This window comes from Elephantulus edwardii, unplaced genomic scaffold, assembly GCF_000299155.1.
Source record: "Elephantulus edwardii isolate Elephantulus edwardi_28Jun2011 unplaced genomic scaffold, EleEdw1.0 scaffold00059, whole genome shotgun sequence".
NCBI classification, from domain to species: Eukaryota; Metazoa; Chordata; class Mammalia; order Macroscelidea; family Macroscelididae; genus Elephantulus; species Elephantulus edwardii.
Window position 1 is genome coordinate 6,224,340 of NW_006399809.1, and position 22,363 is coordinate 6,246,702.

The 22,363-nt window shown below is 38.1% G+C and overlaps 1 protein-coding gene across 1 annotated transcript in view; it reads left to right on the forward strand.

The window, feature by feature from the left end:
- The window catches only part of VPS41 (vacuolar protein sorting 41 homolog (S. cerevisiae)), a 286,074-nt gene that overhangs the window by 179,029 nt on the left and 84,682 nt on the right, over positions 1-22,363 (forward strand). The window contains exons 11-13 of the mRNA XM_006887620.1: positions 17,404-17,501; positions 21,054-21,183; positions 22,110-22,156. Of these exons, the coding sequence (XP_006887682.1) occupies positions 17,404-17,501; positions 21,054-21,183; positions 22,110-22,156 (275 nt within the window). The remainder of the gene's footprint in view (positions 1-17,403; positions 17,502-21,053; positions 21,184-22,109; positions 22,157-22,363) is intronic.

The following is a 22,363-nucleotide window of genomic DNA, read 5'->3' on the forward strand; positions in this document are numbered from 1 at the left end:
GTCTGACACAGTGACTGCAGCAGTGGCCTTGAATGTGTCAGGGATTGTGAGGATGGCACAGGACAGGATACAGTTCAGACCTGTTGGTCACAGGGTCACTATGAGTCATGCTTGACTTGATGAAACCTAACGGCAGCAACCGTCCATCTCTGAAAGTTAATAGCAAACCCAGTGGTAGCCTTGGAACCTCAAGATCACGTCTGTACTACAATTGACAGTAAATAGACTGTATTTGGATATCACCTTATTGACATTTGACTATTACAGTTTTCCCCCATTTGAAAGCGAACTATTAAGAATATAAACTATTTCCACAGCAGGAGGGAAATTGGTTTAGATCAGTCCTTGACTAGGATAAAGGGAAAGAGAAAAATTTAAGAGCCCTGGGCAACAATTTGCTTTATCCCTTACCAAGGTGGACCACTCTTCTTAAGTGAATGAGGTGAAAGTGGCATAGAGAATGGAAAAATGTCTGTGGTTGTCCTTTATCAGTCTCATCTTCCTCAATCATCTTTTTAAGTGACACTGTCACTGACAGCACAAATACTGGTCTATTCTTATAAATTAAAATTTTCATAAAGATTATGTTTACTGGCCAGTTACCAATCCGTGAAAAGATTTTCTGCCCATAGGATTTTTTAAAATGTCATTTCTTTTCTTGGATTACATAGTTAACAGTAGATTATAGTCCAAGTTAACCACATTTGTTTTAACCTAACTTGAATCTCTTGTCTTCTCACACGACTCCATCAATCTGTGGAAACCTTTCACCAATATCTTTCATGATCTTTATTATCAAGAGAACTGATCATTTGATTCTGAGAAATGAAGCCAAAATTATGTGCCACCTTTTGAGCATCTGTGGGCAGAACATTTGCATGTAAAAATTCACTTTTTATAATATGAAAATATTTTTTTTAGAAACTTCGTGGAGTGTATGACTATATAATTTTCAAGGGTGCCAGGCAGAAAGGAAAGAAAAAAGAAGGAAATTTTCGCTTTAAATATTGTATTAGTATCTTTAAGTTATTAAAAAATTTCAGTTATAGTTCTATTATTCTATTTTAGTATTATCTTCTACTGTAGGGCCATGGTTTCATTGTTCAGTTGAAGTCTCAGTAATGATAGCTTTTTACATCACCCCAAATTTTCACTTTAAGTGTAATATTTTATAGTGTTTAACTGTAATTTGCATGATGTTCCTCACCAAGGAATAGCCTCTCTTAGCAACATGTCCAAAATATGTGAGACAAGCCATCATCATCATTACCTACAAGGAGCACTCAGACTGAATCTTCTCTAAGACACATCTGTTCTTTTAGCAGTCTGTGGAATATTCAGTACTCTTCTCTAATATTGCAGTTCAAAGGTATCAGTTCTTCTGTCATCCTTATTTATTGTCCAGTTCTCAGATACATAGCAAGGACTGAAAAGCCCATGGCCTGAACCAGGTGCACCTTAGTCCTCACACTAACATCATTGTTCCTCAGTTATTTGGAGCACATTGCTAGGAGAAGCTATTCCTTGGAGAGAGACATCATACTTGGAAAGGTGAATGAAAGGCAGAGGAGAGGAAGACCCTTAACCAGGTGGATTGAAATAGTGAATGCAGCAATAGACTTAAGTGTGTCAGAGATTGTGAGAATGGAACAGGTTAGGACAGAGTTAAGATCCGTAGAGTTGCTGTGAGTAGCACTCAACCTACAGCACCTAATAACAACTATAATTTACTAATTCATTTATTCTGCATTTTTGTTGTATTTTTTTTAAATTTTAAAACATAACGAGTGAAGACTTATTTTGAATAACTTTATACCCAATTCTTAGATCTGTAATTAAGATTTTACTATGTTCCTTAAGCTGAAGGACTAAAGAACAAATTCAAGCCTTAAGTTGCAGTACTAAAGGAGACATTAGGCAGAATATTAAATGATTCAGGAAGCATTAAAAGACTATGGAAGGAATATAAAGAGTCATTGTTCCAAAAAGAATTTTCTGACACAGAAGAATTAAATGAAACAACAAATTAAAAGCCTGTAGTGATGAAGAAGTTCAAGCTGCTCTGGAAGAATTGGCAAAAACCAAGACCCCAAGAATTGATGGCATACCATTGACATATTTCTTAAAACAGGCAAGAATGCCTTCACTAAGTTGTGCCAAGAAATCTGGAAGATACCCACCTGGTCAACTGACTGAAAGAGATCCGTATTTATTCCCATTCCAAAGAAAGGTGACTCAAAAGAGCATGGAAATTATCAAGCAATATCATTAATATCACATGCAAGCAAGATTCTGCTGAAAATTATCTAAAAACAACTGGAACAGCACATCAACAGAGAACTGTCAGAAGTGCAGGCTGGGTTTAGAAGAGGCCATGGTGCTAGGGATATTGTAGCTAATGTTAGATTGATCTTGGCTGAAAATAGAGAGCACCAGAGTAATTGTGTGGATCACAACAAACTGTAGCTGACTCTGAGAAGAATGGGAATCCCAAAACACTTGTCAGTGCTTATGCAAAACCTATATTTGGACGAGGAGGCATTCACCACAACAGAGCAAGGAAACACTGCATGATTTAAAATTGGAAAGGATATACACCAGGAATGTGTCATATCTCCATACCTTTTCAATCTATATACAGAACAGATCATTCAGGAGGCTGGGCTTCATGAGGAGGAATAGGAATGTGACATCAGGATTGGAGGAAGACTCATCAACAACCTGCGTTATGCAGATGACACAACCTTGCTTGCTGAAACAAAGGAGGACTTGAAGCACTTGCTGCATTAGGTCAAGGATGGAATCTTTAAATATGGATTGAAGATCAACATCAAGAAGAAAAGAGTTGAGATTGTTAACAGCTTCAGTTTGCTTGGCTCCACAATCAATACTCTTGGTGCCAGCAGTCAGAAATTCAAAGATGCGTAACATTGGGAAAGTCAGCTCTCAGAGCCAGATTACTGAATCCCCAGAGTACTGAAGATCAAAGATACTAGTCTGGAGACTGAGATGCACCTGATACAGGCTGTGGTCTTCACAATATGCATCAGAAAGCTGGACAATGACTAGGGATGATAGAAAAAGAAGTGATGCCTTTGAGCTGTGGTGCTGGAGAAGAGTGCTGAATATACATACCATGGACTGCTAGGAGAACAAACAGATTAGTCCTAGAGAATGAAAACACGTTGCTCCTTGGAGGCAAAAATTGTGAAGCTACTTCTGACATACTTTGTGCATGCTGCAAAGAGGGACCAGTCCTTGGAGAGGGGCATCATGCTTACGAGGCTAGAGGGACAGCGTGAGAGAGGAAGACCCTCAATGAGATGGATTGATTCAGTAACTGGGGTAATGGAGGAGTGGAGATGAGTCAGACACAATAAAGCTGGCTCAGGATAGAGCAAGGTTCTGACCTTTTGTACATAGGGCCACTATGACTTGCAGGTGATTTAACAGCACATAACAACAACAACATACTTGCTACTAATGCCTCAGTGTCAGAACTCTTATACAATAATAGAGAACCAATTGTTTATTGTTGAAAATAAAATTAATAAACTTACTAAATGACAAGAGGTAACAAATGTATTTTGTTATTTGAGTAACAGCCAACACCGAATGCAGTGCTAAATGCATTGTACAAAGAATTTAATCTTTATAATGATCCTAATTGTTAGGGGCTGTTTTATTATCCATTTTGTAGGTGAAGCTGAGATTCAGAAGAGTCATGTAGTTTGTTCAAGTTAACTTACTCAGAAGTTAAACCAAAAACAACACTGTCAGCAAGTCTGGTCCAAGTGACTGTAACCCTATATAGAACAGAGTTGTTATTGTTGTTGTTAAGTGCCATCAAGTCAACCACAACTCACAGAGACTCGATGAACACAACACCTGAACCTTGTTTTATAACTATTGTCATTTCTCTGAGTTCATAGAGTTTCCTGAGGCATGCTGTTTAGGAAGTGGATGCCACTCCTGCTTCCAAACCTGTCTTAATCTGGGAACTCCACCAGACAATGTCCACCATGGGTAACCATTATGGAATTTGACACACCAGTGGCACAGCATTCAGCATCACAGCAACTCCAGGTTACCTTTGTACAGCAAATTGACAGAGCAGTGCTGTAATGCTTAGAAGAATGTTCCTTCAAAATATAATAACACTATATGTGAGTGCCACAGGCCCTCAGATGCAACTGACTTTTAAATACAAAGCCCCTCCACCAGGTCCTGTTGACTTTAAGCAAGAGGCTTAAATAAAAAACAATCAGCCAAACATTATACAAGGTATAATTTTGTTGTCATTATGTGCCCAAAGTGTTGGACAGAGTACAACTGCCTATCAGGATTTCCAAAGCTTTAAATTTTTATGGAGACAGATTACTACATCTTCCTTTTAAGGTGTGGCTATTAGCTTTGAACTCTTTTTTTTTTTTAGCTTTGAACTCTTGACCTGGTAGTTAGTGACCAACTCTTTAGCCACTTTCAGATATACCTGATTTTAGAGCTTGAGTTCTGTGACCACTGCCCCATGCAAGGTGGCTCAGGGCATTCTTTCCATGCATTCCCACCTCTCAAATCCTGGCCATAGGCCAAGAACATTGATGAGACGGACAGGGGCTTGTTCTTGGTTTATTCATTTTATAGATAAACTCCATAATCAAAAAAATCTCATTGCTGCTTAGTTTACTCTGACTCCTGGTGATCCTTGTGTGTATCAGAGTAAACTGTGCTCTATAGTGTTTTCATTGATTGACTTTCCAAGTTCATCAGACCTTTCTTCTGAGGAACTCCTGAATAAGCTTGGAGTCAGAACCTCCAGTATTTCAGTTAGCTGATCAATCAATCATTTCCACCACCTAGAGACTCCAAAGATTGCTTTTAGTGTATCAGTAATGGTGCTTGCTCGCCTATTCTTTACAGAGTCAGAGGGAATGGAAACTGAGTTTATGAGGCTACAGTTAGGTTTGATGAGCCAGTGCGATCAGGACATTCTCAGTTAGCAGCTGCCCTCTTGCCAGGTTGTGGCTCCCTCTGTGGAGAATCTGCTGGGAGTAGAATGGAAATTGAACTAGAGAGGAGCAATGTGAAACAAAGGAAAGAGTCTCAAAAATGGGTTTGGGGAGCAAACCCATTAAATCTCAGAAAGAAAAAAAAAATCTCAGAAAACACATGGCCAATTTGGGGGTTGCTGTTTGCTTTTAATTTTACTGTGGTAGAAATACATACATCATACAACAGAGCATGCTCGTGCCGCCCCAACAGTTTCTGTATGAACAGTTCAGCAGCCCTCTTCAGGCTGTCGAGCCATTATTGCTCTCCTTTTACATATCGTTCCATCATTAACATAAACTCAGTGTCCCCTAAGCAAACACTCTCTCTCCCCTTTTTCATTTCTTTTCATCCCTGTTGTTGTTCTTGTTGTTAAGTGCTTTTGAGTCATAGAGGACTCATAGCAACCCTATGAATATAAGACCTGAGCACTGTTCATAGAGCAAGCTATTTCCGAATTAGATGCCACTCCTTGTTCCAAGTTTGTTTTAATCGGGAAGCTCCACCAAACACTATCCACCTTGGGTAACCATTCTCGCGTTTGGCACATCAGTGTCAAGAGTGTTTAACATCAGAGCAACCATGAGTTAACTCTGTACAGCAATGCACATACCAGTGCTACACCACTTAGAAGAATGTCTGACCAAAAACAATTAAAACCAAGCCTGAGAGCTGCAGATTAAAATCATCCACCTTGGCCTTAGTAGCATAACTTTCTGTCCACTAGGCCAAGTAACCAATTTTAATCTTTGGTTTCTGTATATATACTAATATCATCTAAATAAAGGTAGCTTGGTCTAGTGGTAAGAAGCTGCACTGCAATCCCAGAGGCATACAGCTTGAATCCACTAACTGCTCTGCTGGATAAGAATGGGCAGTCACCCCCTCCCGTGCCATTTGCTGCCTCTGCAAACTCACTAGAGAGTCAGCTATAGGTTCCAACTTGATGGCATACAACAACAACAGTCCAAATAAGTACAGTATTTGTCTTCTTATCACTGATGTTTTCAGCCTGACGTTTTCAAGGTTCATCCATGAAGTGGCATGTGTGCCTTCATAGCTGAATAGTTTTGTAGCTTCTTTATCTTTCTAGCTGAATAGTATTCTATTGTCCCTAAGTTATGAATGTCCACCATATGCACAACTCACACTTAACCTTTCATATTATGCTAATTTTTCTTTACTTTGAACTATTCCCAACAGTGTTCATCTTTGTCACATTCACTTCCACAAGACAGTTGTTAAATAATTGAAAAGTCTTTGAGCCTTTCCCGCACTAAATTAAAATCAAATAAGAATTGCAAAAAAAAAAGAAAATTTTTTGTTCCTGTACCTACTTGCCTACAAATTCTTAAAAGACTCAAAAATGGATCTCTCTCATAACTTGAGGACTGCCTGTGTATACCACATTTTATTTCCTCATTTATCTTTTGATCTACATTTTTGGTTGTTTCTACCTTTTGGTTACTGGGAAAAGTGTTTGAATGAATATTGTTATTTAGATTTCTGTTTGTGTTTCTATCTTCTACTTCTGTTGAATTGGTACTACTTCTGTGAATTGGTACTGGTAAGTCACATGGTGGTTCTGTGTTCAACATTTTGACAATGACCAAATTCTTCCCCACAGTGACTATGGTTTTACATTCCAGCTAGCAATAGATGAGGGTTCAAGTTTCTTCAAAACTTCATCAATACTTATTGCTCTTCCTCTCCCCTCCTTCTTTTAAGTCATTGCTACTCTAATAGAGAAGAGCCTTGATGATATTAATAAAGTGTTGAGCTGCTAACCAAAAGCTCAGCAGTTGAAATCTACCAGTTAATAGGGGCAAGGTAGTATCTCATTGTAGTTTTAATTTGCACCTACTGTTTCAGTTAGGTGATAGGTATGACTGTTAGCAGAAAGTTGGCAGTTAAAGTCCATCAACCACTGCATGGCATAAAGATGAGGTCATCCATACCTCTTGGGATTTATAGCCTCAGAAACCTCAGTAAGAGTTACCATGAGATGGAATTGATTTAACAGTGGGTTGAAAGAGTCCTGGTGTACAGCAGGTTAAGTGTTGAGCTGGTAGTTTAAAGATTGGCAGTTAAAACTATAAGCTTTTCTATGGAGAAAAAGATGAGCCAATAGCCTCATGTAAGATTTGCCATTTAGAAGCCCAGTGGAAGAATGCTGAGTGTTGGAATCTACAACTGTAGTGAGTTTGGGTTTGAGAATTGGCTAACTCCGCTGTGGCTGCCGTAATGGGTCGAGCACACCATCTGTTGAGAGGATGGTACAGACCAGGGCAGTTTTGTTTTGTTCTGCATAGGGTCATTAGGAGTCAGAACCAACCCTTTGACAAATAACAATAGCAGTAGTGTAATTATTGGTGTTCAGCACTTTTCCAGCACAATGTGTATTGGCCATTTGAATATATTCATTGGTGAAATGTTCTCTGCCCAATTTTTTATTGGGTTGTTTTCCATTTTTTTGTTGTTTTGTGTACCGTTGAGTTGGAACTGACCCATAGCTGACCCTCGGACGTGTTTTCAGAGGCAGTCAATTGCATGGGAGGAGATGCCCATCCTTCCTCCACAGAGAAGTTGATGGATTCAAACCACATGCCTTCTGGATTACAGTGCAACTTCTTGCTAAGTTTTAGATGTGTGTGTGGGGGGGGGGTATGTGTATTATTATTCTATGTGTGTGTGTTTGTGTATATACACACATATACATGTTGTTGTTACATACCATTGAGTCACTTGCGACTCATAGTGACCCTCTGTACAACAGCCCTAAACTCTGCTCTGTCCTGTGTCATTCACACTGTCTCTAACACACCCACCCCGATTACCCCAATCTCTGAATCAGTCCACCTCATAGAGTGTCTTCCCTTCCTGTGCTGTCCCTCTACTCTCCCAAGCATGATGTCCCTCTCCAAGGACTAGTCCCTCCTTACAACATGTCCAAAGTATGTTAGTCGGAGCCTCAGAATCCTTGCCTCCAAGGAGCAGCCCGGTTTAACCCTTTCCAGGATGAATGTGTTTGTTTCCTTAGCAGTCCATGGTATATTCAATACTCTACTCCAGCACCACAGCTCAAAGGCATCAGTTCTCCTTCTGTCCACCCTAGTCATTGTCCAACTCTCTAACGCATAACAAGTGATTGCAAAGACCATGGCCTATATCAGGCGCACCTTAGTCTCTCAGTACTTTGGAGAGGTTCCTAACAGCAGACTTTCCCATCACAATATGTCTTTTAGTTTCCTGGGTTATGGTTCCAAGAGTGTTACTGTGGAGCCAAGCAAACTAAAGCTGTGTACAATCTCAATCTCTTCACCATCCATCCTGATGCTGCCAGTTGGTCCATTGGTAAGAATCTTTGTCTTCTTGATATTGAGTCTCAATCCATATTGAAGGCTGCAGTCCTTGACCCTCTGTAGCAAGTGCTTCAGGTCCTCCCTAATTTCAGCAAGCAGGGTTGTCTCATCTGCATAACACCAGATACATAGTATGTATGTATATATACGTGTGTGTGTGTGTGTGTGTGTGTGTGTGTGTATATATATGTACATACATACATACATACTATGTTAGACTCTTGTTGGAAATGATTTCTGAATATTTTCTCCAAATCAATAAGCTGTCTCTTTTAGTTATTGGAAAAGCTCTTCAAAATAAAAAATACTTCCTATCTATGAAGCTTGTCTTTTTGTTGTCATCATTAAAATCTTGGTCTCCCAGCTTCATCCCTACATTTATTCAAAGAATTTAGTGATTTTTTTTTTCATTTAGTTTATTGATCCATTTTGAATTGCTTTTTGTATGTCAAGCATGGCTCCTAATCTCTATACATGGAAACCAAATTTTCCCTAACCCATTTATTAAAGAGCCTCTTCCTTCCCCATAATTGGACTTAGCATTCTTGTTAAAAATCAATGTTTATGAGGTTTGAATTATTTGTGCACTCTCTATTCTGTTCCTTTGTTCCACCTATCTATTTATATGTCTATTGTTATTGAAGGAAGAAGACCTTCAACAAGAGGAATTGACACAGTGACTCTCACAATGGGCTAGATGTCATAGAACAAGATTCAGATATGTTATTCATAGGATCATTGTGAGTTGTTGACAGAGTGGCACCTATTAACAATGACAAAGTATTATAACAAAATCTAGCTGATTTTTCTATTTTGACCTTGTGTCCTGCCCCTTTTCTGAATTGGTCAACTAGTTCCCACAGTTTTCTTGCTAAGTCTTTGGGAGACTCAGCCTTCTCTATTGTGTCACCTCCATATACGGATACTTTTACCTCCTCTTTTCCAATATAAATATCTGTTATTGCTTTCTCATGCTTTACTACTATGGCATGGATATTCAATACATTCTTGAATAGAAGCAGTGAAAAGAGGCATCTATGCCTGGTACCTTTTGGCAAGGTGAGTGCTCTTTCTCTTGAGAATATTGACTATTGCGTGTGTATATCATCTTTCTCCAATGAGCATAATGTTGGCTATTCATTTTGTGATGCTCTGGTGGCCTAGTGTCAAGAAGCTGCACTGCAATCCCATAGACAGTTGGTTCGAGGCCACCAGCTGCTCCGCAAGAGAAAGGTGGGCCGTCTTCTCCTTTGTGATTAATTGCCTCTGAAAACCCACTGAAGGGTCAGCTATGGGTCATTTCCAACTCTTTAGTACACAACAACAACAACACTGAATTATATTGAGGAAATACCCCTGTATTCTTATTTTGTTTAGCATTTTAATTAGGAAAGGGTATTGGATATAGTCAAATGCCATTCTGGCATCAACTAATAAGATAATGTGATTCTTGTCTTTTGTTTTACTGATGTGGATTACAGTGATTATTTTTTTTTATGTTGAACTATCTTGCATGCCTGTTATATCCCACTTGATTATGATGAATTTTCTTTTAATAATGTTGTTGGATTCTGTTGAGTAGGATTTTGTTAAGAATTTCTTCATCTTTTCAGGAGGGATATTGGTCTATAGTTTTCTTTTTTTATTTGTCTTTACCTGGTTTCTGGAAGTATTCCTTCTTTTTCTTATTCTGAAATAATTTAAGTAGGATTGATGACAGCTTTTCCCTGAATATTTGGTAGAATTCACCAGTGAAACTGTCTGAGCCGGAGCTTCTTGATGTTTTTGTTGGGAGGTTTTTAATAAACTTCTCAGTTTCTTCTTTTGTGATGAGTCTGTTCACATGTTCTACTTTTGTCTGTGTTAGTTTAGATAGGGTGTGAGTTTCAAAGAATTTTTCCATTTCCTTTAAATATTCAAATTTGTCAGAGTATTGTTGTTGTTGTTGTTATGTGCTGTTGAGTTGCTTGCCACTCATAGCAACCCTATGTACAATAGCCCTGAAACCTGCTCTTTCCTGTGCCAACATTATTGTCTCTGGCACACTTAACTCCCATTACTCCAGTCATTGAATCAATCCATCTCAATAAGGGTCTTCCTCTCTTGCGCTGTCCCTCCACCTTTTCAAGCATGATGTCCCTCTCCAAGGACTAGTCCCTCTTTTCAACATATAGGAAGTATGCCAGTCAAAGCCTCAGAATTCTTGCCTCCAAGGAGCAGCCTGATTGCACCATCTCCAAGACAAACCTGTTTGTTTTCCTGGCAGTTGATGGTATATTCAGTATTCTTTTCCAGCACCACACCTCAAGGCAACAATTCTTTTTCTGTCATGCCTAGTCATTGCCCAGCTTTCTAATGCATAGCAAGAAATTGCAAAGAATAGAGCCTGGATCAGGTGCACCTTAGTCTCTAGACTGACATCGTTGCTCTTCAGTATTCTGGAGAGGTCCCTGACAGCCGACTTTCCCAGTTCAATTGTTCTTTTCATTTCCTGGCTGCTGGTACCAAGAATATTGATTGTGGAGCCAAGCAAACTAAAGCCGTTAACAATCTCAATCTCTTTACCATCTATTTTTATGCTATCAATGAGCCCATTGGTGAAAATCTTTGTTTTCTTGATGTTGAGCTTCAGTCCATATTGAAGGCTGCAGTACTTGACCAACTCCAACAAGCACTTTAGGTCCTCTTCAGTTTCAGCAAGCAGGGTTGTGTCATCTGCATAACACAGGTTGTTGATGAATCTTCCTCCAATTCTGATGCCACATTCCTCCTCAGAGAGCCCAGCCTCATGGATGATCTGTCCTGCGTTTAAATTGAAAAGGTATGGAGATAGGATACATCCCTGGCATACACCCTACTCGATTTTGAACCATGTATAGTTTCCTTGCTCTGTTCTTAGTATGTTAGAGTATAACTTTTCATAATACTCCTTTTTATTTCAGTTGATTCTGTTTTAATATTGCCCATTTCATTTTTTATTTGAGTTATCTGTGTTTTTCTTTTCCTTTGTTAGGTTTTGAAAATGGTTTGTCAATTTTATTGATCCTTTGAAAGAACCAACTCATGATCTTGTTTCAGTTGTTTTTTCAGTTTTCTAGTCTGTTTATTTCTGCTCTTTATAATTTTTTTCTCATTGTTATTGTTGTTGTTTTTATGTATCTTCAAGTTGGAAATGACTCATAGCAGACTTTCCAGTGGGTTCTCAGAAGCTGTAAATCACAAGGAAGGAGATTACCCATCCTTCTCCCTTGGAGCATGTGATGGATTTCAACTGTGTGCCTTTGGATTGGCTTCGCAGTTCCTTACCATTAGGCCACCAGAGATACCTATATTTTCCCATTTCAAAGAAAGCAGATCCAACAGAATGTGGAAATTACCAAACAATATCATTATTATCACATGCAATCAAAATATTGCTGAAGAGCACTCAAAAATGTCTAGAACAGTAAATTGATAGAAAACTGCCAGAAGTTCAGATTGAATTTAGAAGAAGCTGTAGCACCAGGGATAACATTGCTGATGTTAGATGGTTCCTGGCTGAAAGCAGAGAATAGCAGAAGAATGTCTGTGTTTTATTGGCTATGAAAAGGCATTTGACTGTGTGGATCATAACAAACTATGGCTAACATTGAGAAGAATGGGAATTCTTGAGAACTTAATTGTGCTTATAAGAAACCTAGACCCAGACCAAGAAGCTTTTACCTGAAGGAACAAGGGAACACTGCACAGTTTAAAATCAGGAAAAGTGTGTGCAAGGGTTGTTTCCATTCTCCTTTCGACTTGTATGCTGAACAAATCATTAGAAAAGCTGGACTCTACAAAGAAGAATGTGACATCAGAATCAGACAAAGACTTTAACAGTATCCTAAATTATGCAAGTGTTACAGCCTTGCTTGCTGAAAGAGAGTAAGACTTGAAGCACTTGCTGCAGAAGATCAAAGAAAAGAGCCTTCAATATGGATTATGTCTCAGTGTCAAGAAGACAATTTTCACCAGTGGACCAATAGACAACATCATGATAGATGATGAAAATATTGAAACTATCAACAACTTCAGCAGCCAGGAAATAAAAAAATGTATTGCGATGGGAAAGTCTGCTGTTAGGGACCTCTCTAAAGTACTCAAGAGCAACGGTGTCTCTCTGGAGACTAAGGTGCGCCTGATACAGGCCATGGTCTTTGCAATCATTTGTTATGCATCAGAGAGTTGGACAGTGACTAGGGAGGATAGAAGGAGAATTGATGCCTTTGAGCTGTGGTGCTGGAGAAGAGTATTAAATATACCATGAACTGCCAAGAAAACAAACTGATTCATCCTGGAGAGGTTTAAACCAAGCTACTCCTTGGAGGCAAGGATTCTGGGTCTTCGTCTGACATACTTTGGGTATGTTGCAAGGAGGGACAGGTCTTTGGAGAGGAACATCATCCTTGGTAGGGTGGAGGGACAGCACAGGAGGGGAAGACCCTCTATGAGGTGGATTGATTCAGTGACTGGGGTAATCAGGATGGGTGTGTCAGAGGCAATGCGATTGGCACAGGATAGACCAGGGTTTAGGGCTGTTGTACATAGGGTCGCAATGAGTCGCAAACAACTCGATGGCACATAACAAGAACATCAACAACTTCATCTTACTTGGATCTTTCTACAAGAAACAGCCTTAGTACCAGCATTCAGGAAATCAGAAGATGTGTTGCACTTGAAAAGTCGACATTTAGTTACCTCCCCAAATTATTGAGGAGCAGTGATACAATTTTGAGGACTAGAGTGCATCTCATTGAGGCCACAGGCTCTTCAGTCACTTGTTGCACATCTGAGCATTAAACAGTGAATAAGGATGACAGAAGAAAAATTGAGCTGTGGTTCTGAGGAAGAATACTGAATATCCCATATATTGCCAAAATAACAAACAGATAAATCTTGGAGAAGGGGCAGCCAAAGTGCTCCTTGGAAGCAGCAGGGATAAAGCTTTGTCTCACATACTTTGGGCATGATACTAGAAGTGGTTATTCCTTGGAAAGGTGGTGGATCAGCAAAAGAAAAGCCCCTCAACTAGATTGGTTGATACAGTGACTTCAGCAATGGGCTCAAGTAAGTCAGAGATTGTGAGGATGGCACAGGCTAGGACCGGTTTCAGATCAGTTGTTCATTTGGTCACTATGAGTCCTACTCAACTTGTTGACATCTAACAACAATTTCTTATTCTGCAATTCCAATCACATGTGTGTGTATTCTCTTGAGGGCATCCCACAGAATTCATATGCTTTCTTTTCTAGCCTTTTTGTTTCAGCTTTTTCCTCTACAAAATTTGTGTTAAGAGCTTTGTCTTTTCTTTCACTGACTCTGTGTTCCATTTCTCCAATTCCACTCTTTTTTCCCACCCACATACTGATAACTTCTGTGATCAGAAGCTGGTCTTACTATTCTAGATTTCAATTTCTTATTTTTATATGCTTTTTAATATCCCATTGATTTTATCCATTTGGGCTTGTATTAGTTTTTAGTGAAGAGTTTTTATTATTATTTCTTCTAGCTCTTTGCTTCTTGATTCCTTTTAATTTTTTCGTACGTTTCTTCTACCCTTTGTAATCTCTTGACCACTATTTTTCTGAATTCCTCCTCAGAGGATTATGTCAGCCTTCCTACATCTAGACTCTCCATTGAGTCTGAATTTTTAATCCCTCCCCCTTTTAATGACTGTTTGTTATTTTGTGATATTTGATGTTTCTTCTGCAACTAGGACAATGTGTTGATGTTATTTATTATTGTACATCTTTTAACTTCCTTTTTTCTGGCATGTATATGATAGCTAATGGAGTGTACATGTAATTATCTGTTCATTATTTGTGTAGTGCTGTTGTTTGGGGATGGGGCTGGTTGGTAAAGGTTGCTATTTAACACTTGTCAGGTGAGGTTTGCTCTTACCCTGGCTATGGTGGAATGTGTGGGCATTCTAATACAGTGTGCTATGGGGCCCACAGTGGATGTACTACCATTTGACATAGGATGTCCTTGCACCCACTGGTTCACTGAATGGCCAAATCTTTCTCTGTGAATCATGAGCTCTCTGAATCTCAGTCTCTCTGTTTAACCCTGAATTAGCAGGCCATTAAGTTTTCTGCTATTTTTTGTGTGGCATTGAGTCTTGAGGCCATGGGTGAGTGTTGCTCGAGGTTCTTACAATGACATTAGGCTTGGTCAGCTATTGTGTGAACTGAGAGATGGAGTTCTGGAAGCTAGGCATTCCACAGCTAAGCCAGCCAGCCAGCATCCATGGTAGTCTCAGATTCATGAGATCATGGGCTGCTACTAGGCTAGCAGCAGGCGTGGCAGTGTTCATAGTTACTATTGGTCGTAATTTTGCATTAGTGGTCTGCTAGCTGGCTCTGCCAGAAGTCATGTGTTAATCCCCATTTACTGTGTCTGTGATAGTTTCCCGAGGACTAAATTAAAAATCAGTTTTGAGTTCTCACCCTCTGTGTCTGCCCAGAACTTCTCAGCACCTGATTCAAAATGGTGTTGTCAGACTCTTGTTTAATGAATCTATGTCAAGCTTCTCTGTGCAAGATTCAGAATGATGGCCTGCTCACTTTAGGGGAAAGATTGTTTCATTGGCCAAAGAGTGTCCTACCCATTCAAACAGATGTTTGTTTGGCCAGTCTTCTGGAAGAAGTGAGAAGATGTGGTCCTGTTTCTTCATGTAAGTGCAACATGGGTATGTCAGTTTTGTGGATCCTGACCATAACCTCCTCACAGCTATTGGGTACGTTTCATGGGGCTGCTGCACTTTTCTAATTCCCCTTTCTCACACCTTCACTCTCCTTCAGTACAATTTACAGCCTCAGCAAATCTGCTGGAGGATCAGCAATGGATTGTGTCCAACTCCATGGTACACAACAAAAACAGGTGAGGGCCAGGTTTGCCCATCTGACTAGTTCACTATCTCACTGGAAAGCTATAATCCTTAATCCTTTTGTTATAGGTCCCCTCTCCCAGTTTGCTAGGTTTGGGGGGTTTGGGGGTTTTGTGGTTTTGTTTTTTTTTAGTATTTTTTGGTGTATTCTCTAATTTTCTTGTCATCTTTATTTGGTTTGGGATCAGAGTAATGCTTCATAAAATAAGTTAACTAGTATGCCCTCCTCTTCTGTTTTTTTTTTTAAAGTTTAAATTGGGTTGGATGACTGCTAAATGTTTGATTGAATATTCCAATGCAGTCATTTGGTCTAAGACTTTTTTTTTGGTTGCAAAATTCTTGATAGCTGATGTAATGTCTTCAATTGTTATAGATCTGTTGAGATCTACTATTTCTTCTTGAATCAGTGTGAGAACTCTAAGTTCTTTTTTATTTCTGTAGAATCAATTGAAATGTCCCCACTTTCATGTCTAATTTTAGATATTTCTTTTCTCTCTTTGTCAGTTTTGATGGGGTGTTCTATATATGTCTCTTAAATATCTGTTGTTAATACAGTGGTTCAAGTTGCCCCTTTCTGAATCTTTCTAGTTCTATTTTCAATACCACCATATTAAAGTGGTACTTCTGTACACCTGTGTATTCCATCCTTCAATTTTGTCAGTATCTGCTTTATAAATTTGGGACCTCTGATGTTAAATGCATATATATATTTATAATTGCTATGTATTTTTTATAAATTGTGCTTTTTTTCATTATACAATGACTTTGACTCTTGGACTACATTTTGATTTGAAGACTACTTTGTCAGACATTATGATTGGCAAATGCCCAGATTTTTAACATGCAGTGAAAATTGTAGAAGAAAGAGAAAAACTATTCTAATACCTTTATCTTCCTTCTAAAAATTTAGACAGAGCAATTTCATGTGCATGTGACCACCAGAAAATTATCAAAGTCAAATCATGCTAAATTTTATAGGAAAGAGAATAGGAACAAGAATAGCAGTTGGCAAGGAGATTCCATCAGAAAAGCATGCCTGCCAAAGAAATCAAAACAATGGTTTACCCTTTAAAAAATACTAAAAACTTAACATTTTTTAAATGTTTTAAGCAGTAAAAATCAGAAAATTCAGATGCATGGATATAACTCAGGAAATATTTATGAATTACAAGATCATTTCAAAAAAGAAAACTAAACTAGAACAACAAAAGAACAAATAAATAAATTATAATTCCTTGAGGAATAAAGGAAAAATTTTTAAAATAAAAAATCAGTATTGGGGAAAAAGATTTAAGATGAGTGACCAATACAGAAGAGAAAAAAGAAAGATAAAGTAGCCCTGATAAAAGTCCCTGAAGTAAAACAACAGAAGACTAAAAACAATTACTCAAGAAAATTTCCTGGTCTAGCATAAAAATGAGAGAGAGGGAAAGAAACTATAAATCGGAGGAGTACAAAGTGAAAAATGTATTTACTAACTAGAACTGTGCTGTACAATAGAATGACTACTAGCCACTACAGCGATAAAAATCTTGGTCATTTCACATCAAGAAGTTTTAAATACATCTGGATTTCAAAGACTTGATGGAGAGGGAGTTAAATATTTGATTAATTTTTTTTATTTCATTAATTTTTGTACTGCTTTCATATTTAGATGCTATTTGAGATATATTAAACATCATTCAGCTGTTTCTTGATATTTTTTTCAATGTGTTACCCCACAAATTTAAAATTTCATATGTAGCCTGTGTTCCTGACATTGTATTTCTCCTAGACTGCACTGCTCAAGAACTATAGCTTCTCTTTTGGATCAAGACTACATTCAAAATCAAATTTATATCATCTTTTGGAGGATAACTGTTCAGGCTGGCTGGCTGTTGGTTGGAGTTTTTTTATTGGGCGTGTGTTTGTTTTGTTGGTTGTGTGTTTTTCTGTTCATTTGTTTTTTAATTCAGTTACTGAGTCTTTTAGATTTCTTAAATAAATCCATTCAGAATCCATGTGAGGAATATACAGTCCTTCCTCCTGTGTATTGCTTGTTGTTCCTGGTAATAGTGAATCCATTATCCCTTTTGTTTGCAGTGTCTCAGTTTGAAACTGAATTCTACATCAGCGGACTTGCACCTCTCTGTGATCAGCTTGTTGTGCTTTCCTACGTAAAGGAGGTTTCAGAAAAAACGGTAATTATTTTCTCTAAGTTTAACGAAATACAGGGATTCCCCTTTTAGCAATGTCCCCAAATGAGGTTGTCTGGGAAAAGGCTTTGGTGTAGTTCCACTAGAACTTCCTGACCTGTAAAATAGAATCAGCTGAGATTACTCTATAGATCTAACATATTTACTTTCAGAAAGCCCACTCACTGCCTGCCTTTGTTCCTTTTGCTGAACAAAGGGGAGAGTCATTTTCCCCCATCTCTCTTGGTATCTTAGTTGAAAGAAATGAAAGATTCTTCTTGCTGAAAGGCAAAAAAACTAAGCTGGAACTGTGTATTACCAGAAATGACAGCAATGAAGTTGATCAGCTTTAACAACAGGGGTCCCTGTGGTTGTAGGGAATTATAGAAAGGCAGTTCATTATTTCTCGTGGCCTAGAAATACTTGTTTCCTTCCCAGTGGCTAGTGATTCTGAATAACTGGATTATTGCTTTGAAACGCAGTGTTACTCACTTTCAAGAATCAATGCAAATGACAGCATGAAGTGTATAACTGATCAAAAAGTAGCACATCACCTGTATTTGGTGATAGGTGGCTTTGGAGTAAAGTTCTGTGACATGAAAGGACATGCACACCCATTCTCCCTTTGAAGCCTAAGTTGGCCTCATGTCCAGCTTGGCTCTATTGTGAGTTCAGAGGTCCTGTCAAGAAGGGGATGAGGTGGCTTGAAGATCTAAACAGAGAGCCTGTAGTAAAATATTACGTTCTCAGAGCTATGTCTAAAAGAAATGAAAATTGATTGTCTAGCCCTTTACAGTAAGTAGGCTTTCCATGTTTGTTTGGTTTACCCCCAAATAGACAAAGAATAAAATAGAAAAAGCCTTGGAAAGCCCATTTTTAAGTAATAGGTACCCTTGAGCATTTCCCTGAGCACGCACTTGCCTTAGGACTCTATCACTATAGTAACCTGAAGCTCTGAGTGCCCATGTTGCTAGGCAATAAAATGCTATAGACGTAAGTGAACACTCAGACATCCTAAAATCAATAGGGTTGGCTTCTTTCCCGATCAGGACATCAGTTTATTTATGTATTGAAAATAGAGAAAAAGCACTGATTCCCAAGAGAATAAATACAGTTCTCTTTGGTGAGGGATTTAGGGAAAGCTAAAAGTGTGTGTAAAAAAGAAAGTGTCAAGGGAAAGTCTAATAAACGGTTGAAAGAAAAAAATGATAACCCTACAAAAGATACCCATATTAATAAGGGAAAATATTAGGAAGGAATAAAAAGTGAAAGCCAACACCAGAGAACAAATAAGAAAATGGAATGTTTCAGAAGAAATGAGTTGCTAGAGATGATTTTAAAATGAACTAGATTTTAAATGTGCCAGTATATACAGTTTTAGCTAGATATTCTATGTAATACCAAAATACACCTTAAATCCTTACTAAAAAAAAAATTAATTGATAAAATCAAAAAGAAAAGAAATAAAGGGTTAAATTTTGAGTCATCTCTGCCCATCCTTTTTTATTGTTTCCATATGGAACATGGTTTGACCAAAACTTTAAGTAATTTTTTTTAATCACTTAGATTACAACGGTTCAGAATGTGTGTTAAATGTTTGTCACATGGCTGCAGTTTTTCCATAAGCTGTTCTGTGTTACCCCTTTTTATGAGCACTATTCTGTTATCTTCCCGTATGTCTGCATAGTCTCCAGTATCATTTTTGTTAGTTGTGTCCTATCAGCTCTTTAGTATAGTCTAATTGAGCACCCTAATTCACTGTTTTGCTTTTCTTCCAGTCATCAAAAAGACCACGTACGTATTCTAAGCATGAGAGGTCAAAGGCAAACAAGACCAAATTCTTGCCCTTAGCAGGTCACAGAAAAGTAGGACACTTAGACCTGTAAACAAAATTTAAAGAAATAAATGGGAGAGGGGGAATATAAAATAATAAGTGAAATTCTGAATGGGTCACAGTCCTGGTTCTTTTAAAATAACTTTTTTAATGCTCTAGTGATTTGGTTATCTTTTTATATTATTTGATTCAAGTATTTTTTCTGTTATATTGTTCTGACTTTGATATTTTGTTGTTGTTATACTGGAGAGTCTGAAATGACCCATAACTAACCCTCTGGTGGGATTTCAAAGGCAATTAGTCACACAGGAGGAGATGGCCCATACTTCTCCTATAGAGCAGCTGGTGGCCTCAAACTGTGTGTGTTTGGGATTACATTATAGTGCCTTACCAGAGCTCTGTAGCAATTCAATTCTTTAACTAAAAAACCCTTCTGTTTTTCCTTTCATGATTTTCCTCCCTCTCTCCTCCTGTTGTTTCAAATTCAGAAATTTCTCTCAAATATAGTTCTGATTACAAATTTGTAGTCAGATATTATGGACACTTTTTGAAGTGGAGCCACCATGAGTTAGAATCAACTTATAGGCACCTAACACCACCTTTGGAATATTTTAACCATATAGGATACAAAGCTAATGTAATGTCTACTCAGTTATCTTCAAATTGATCAAAGAAATCTTCAAGTCCTACTATTTTATGCAGGAAATTTTAAGAGTTGGTTATAGTTTTATTTTTACAATTCTGCCCCTGTCATCAGTGTCATGCATTGTTTTTGTTTTGTTATTTTTCTACATTGATATTACATTGTCATTGTGCTTTGGTAAAACATTCAGGCATATGTTTTTGCCTATATTCTGAATACTCCAAAAGCGTGAATTTAAAAACAGACTATTTCAAATCTAAGGCTTACTGTAAGTCTGTTTGTCCAAAATTCTTATTCTCTCCATTTATACATAGAGCTTTGAAGTGAGTTAACTTTTCTGAAACTTAGTTGTTGCAGCTGAAATTGTTATCCATAATACCTAGTTTGACAGGGTTAATCTAAGAACAGAAATAGAGCAGCCTGTATTTATAAACCTATTTATTGTTAGGCTCTCAAGAAATGTGAGCTTGTCATTTCTTCCATCCTGATCTGGACTTTCCAGTCCTATAGTCATTATTTAGCCACATGTGCTATTCAAAGTTGAATAAATTAAAATTCTAGAAAACAAAAAATGTGATTTTTTGGTCACATCAGTCACTTTTCAGGGATTGCTTAGCTGTCTCTAACTAGGAACTACCAGAATAAAATGTTCTTACCTTCTCAGCAAGCTCTAATTTAGAAATAGCACTTATTGCTAGTTGGCTTCTCAGCATTATTAGTAATTTTACTGAAAGTGAGAATAATTTGGATAATGGAGCAGTTTCTGGAATCATCTATTTTTCTTCATACATTGACTACAAGAGATGTAACAAGATGACCTGAGTCTTGGGTACCCTTCCTTAGGCCCCATTGGAAGGAGAGCTGTAGTGGTGGTGTTCTGGAGCTCACAGGACTACTTGGCTAGGTTTATTTTACTCAAATAAAAGTAAGAAAACTGTATTATGAGGCTGTCTGTAGTTTATTGTTAGAGCTGCACACTTTGGGTCGAAGTGATAAAAGCAAGGCAACTAGCTCAGTAAAATTTGTGTATAACAGAGAAATGTAACTAAAAAGAGCCTTTTCCTTCTCTTTTTCACACTAGGAAAGAGAATACTGTGCCAGACCTAGATTGGATATTATCCAGCCTCTTCCTGAGACTTGTGAAGAGATCTCTTCTGATGCTCTAACTGTCAGAGGTTTTCAGGAGAATGAATGTAGAGATTATCATTTAGGTGAGACATAACAAAGAGCTCATTGTCTTGCTTGTACTGGTGGGGTTTTTTCTCCCCTTGCACTTGACATAAAGAAATTGAAATTGGGGTGTTAGAGACTATCTGAGCAGGCCTTTTGTATTGGAAAGGAGGGAAGTTACTTCAGGAATTTTACACAGTAGGCCCATGCTCTCACCACGTATGGGAAGAGTGAGGCGATCAGGACTATGGTGGTTACTAGGCTTCTGTTCTTGCATTTTTTTCCCATCCTAGCTATGTCATGTGACATTTTCATAGGTGTCAAGCACCATGGGTCATGTCAGTCCCAACTCTTTGTCCCTAAAAGGTATACTTTGCAAAAACAGAGCAGTGTCTAAGGACTGGGACTGAACCCTCAGAGGCTGGAAGGCTGCCTGGCACACAGAGGCAGCCAGTGAACATCTGTTGAATTTATGAGAAGGAATTCTGAGCATTAGTCACTGCTCGGAAGTATAGGCAGAACTAATACTTAGTCACACCAGAGGCAGCTGTGTCTTGGTGTCATCATATCATTGTAAAATAAATCAGTAACAATACAACAATTAAGCTTGCTGAAAATTATTCTGTCCTTAAAAACATTTTTTTAAGGTATTTACAGTCCTCATGTTGGCCAAGGAAGAATAATAAATGTTGTATGTATATTTAAACTTTCTTTGTGAAGCCCCAAATCAGTTGAAAAGTATGTGAATCTGTTTTGGCCTTGGCAAAAGTAAATGCATTTTACAACTGAAGGCATCCAGCCTACATATTTTGCTCAGAGCAAAACTCTACTGCACACTTAGAAAATCTTCAGAACAGGTTTTATAATTGAATTCTGCATGAAACCCTGAAGATTGGCATTGTGCACAACATGCTGAAATGATAGATTATGTCTCCAGGGCTTGGGGCATCTGTCATTTGCGCTTTAGATGGCCTTGACCTTGATGGGGAGGAAACATTTATCGCCAAATGTGAGGTATAATTGTTCTGTAAAAATAGAACAGAGCTCTGAATGGCCATAAATAAAGTTTATGTTTAGTAAGTGAATCCTAATATGCAGTAATGGAGAATTGTGAGCCCTACTTTTCATTTTAATTCAGAGTGAGGACAGAATTTGAAACTTACCTTTTTTTTTTTTTGTTACGTATGACAATATGGTTTTTTTTGTTTGTTTTTGTTTTTT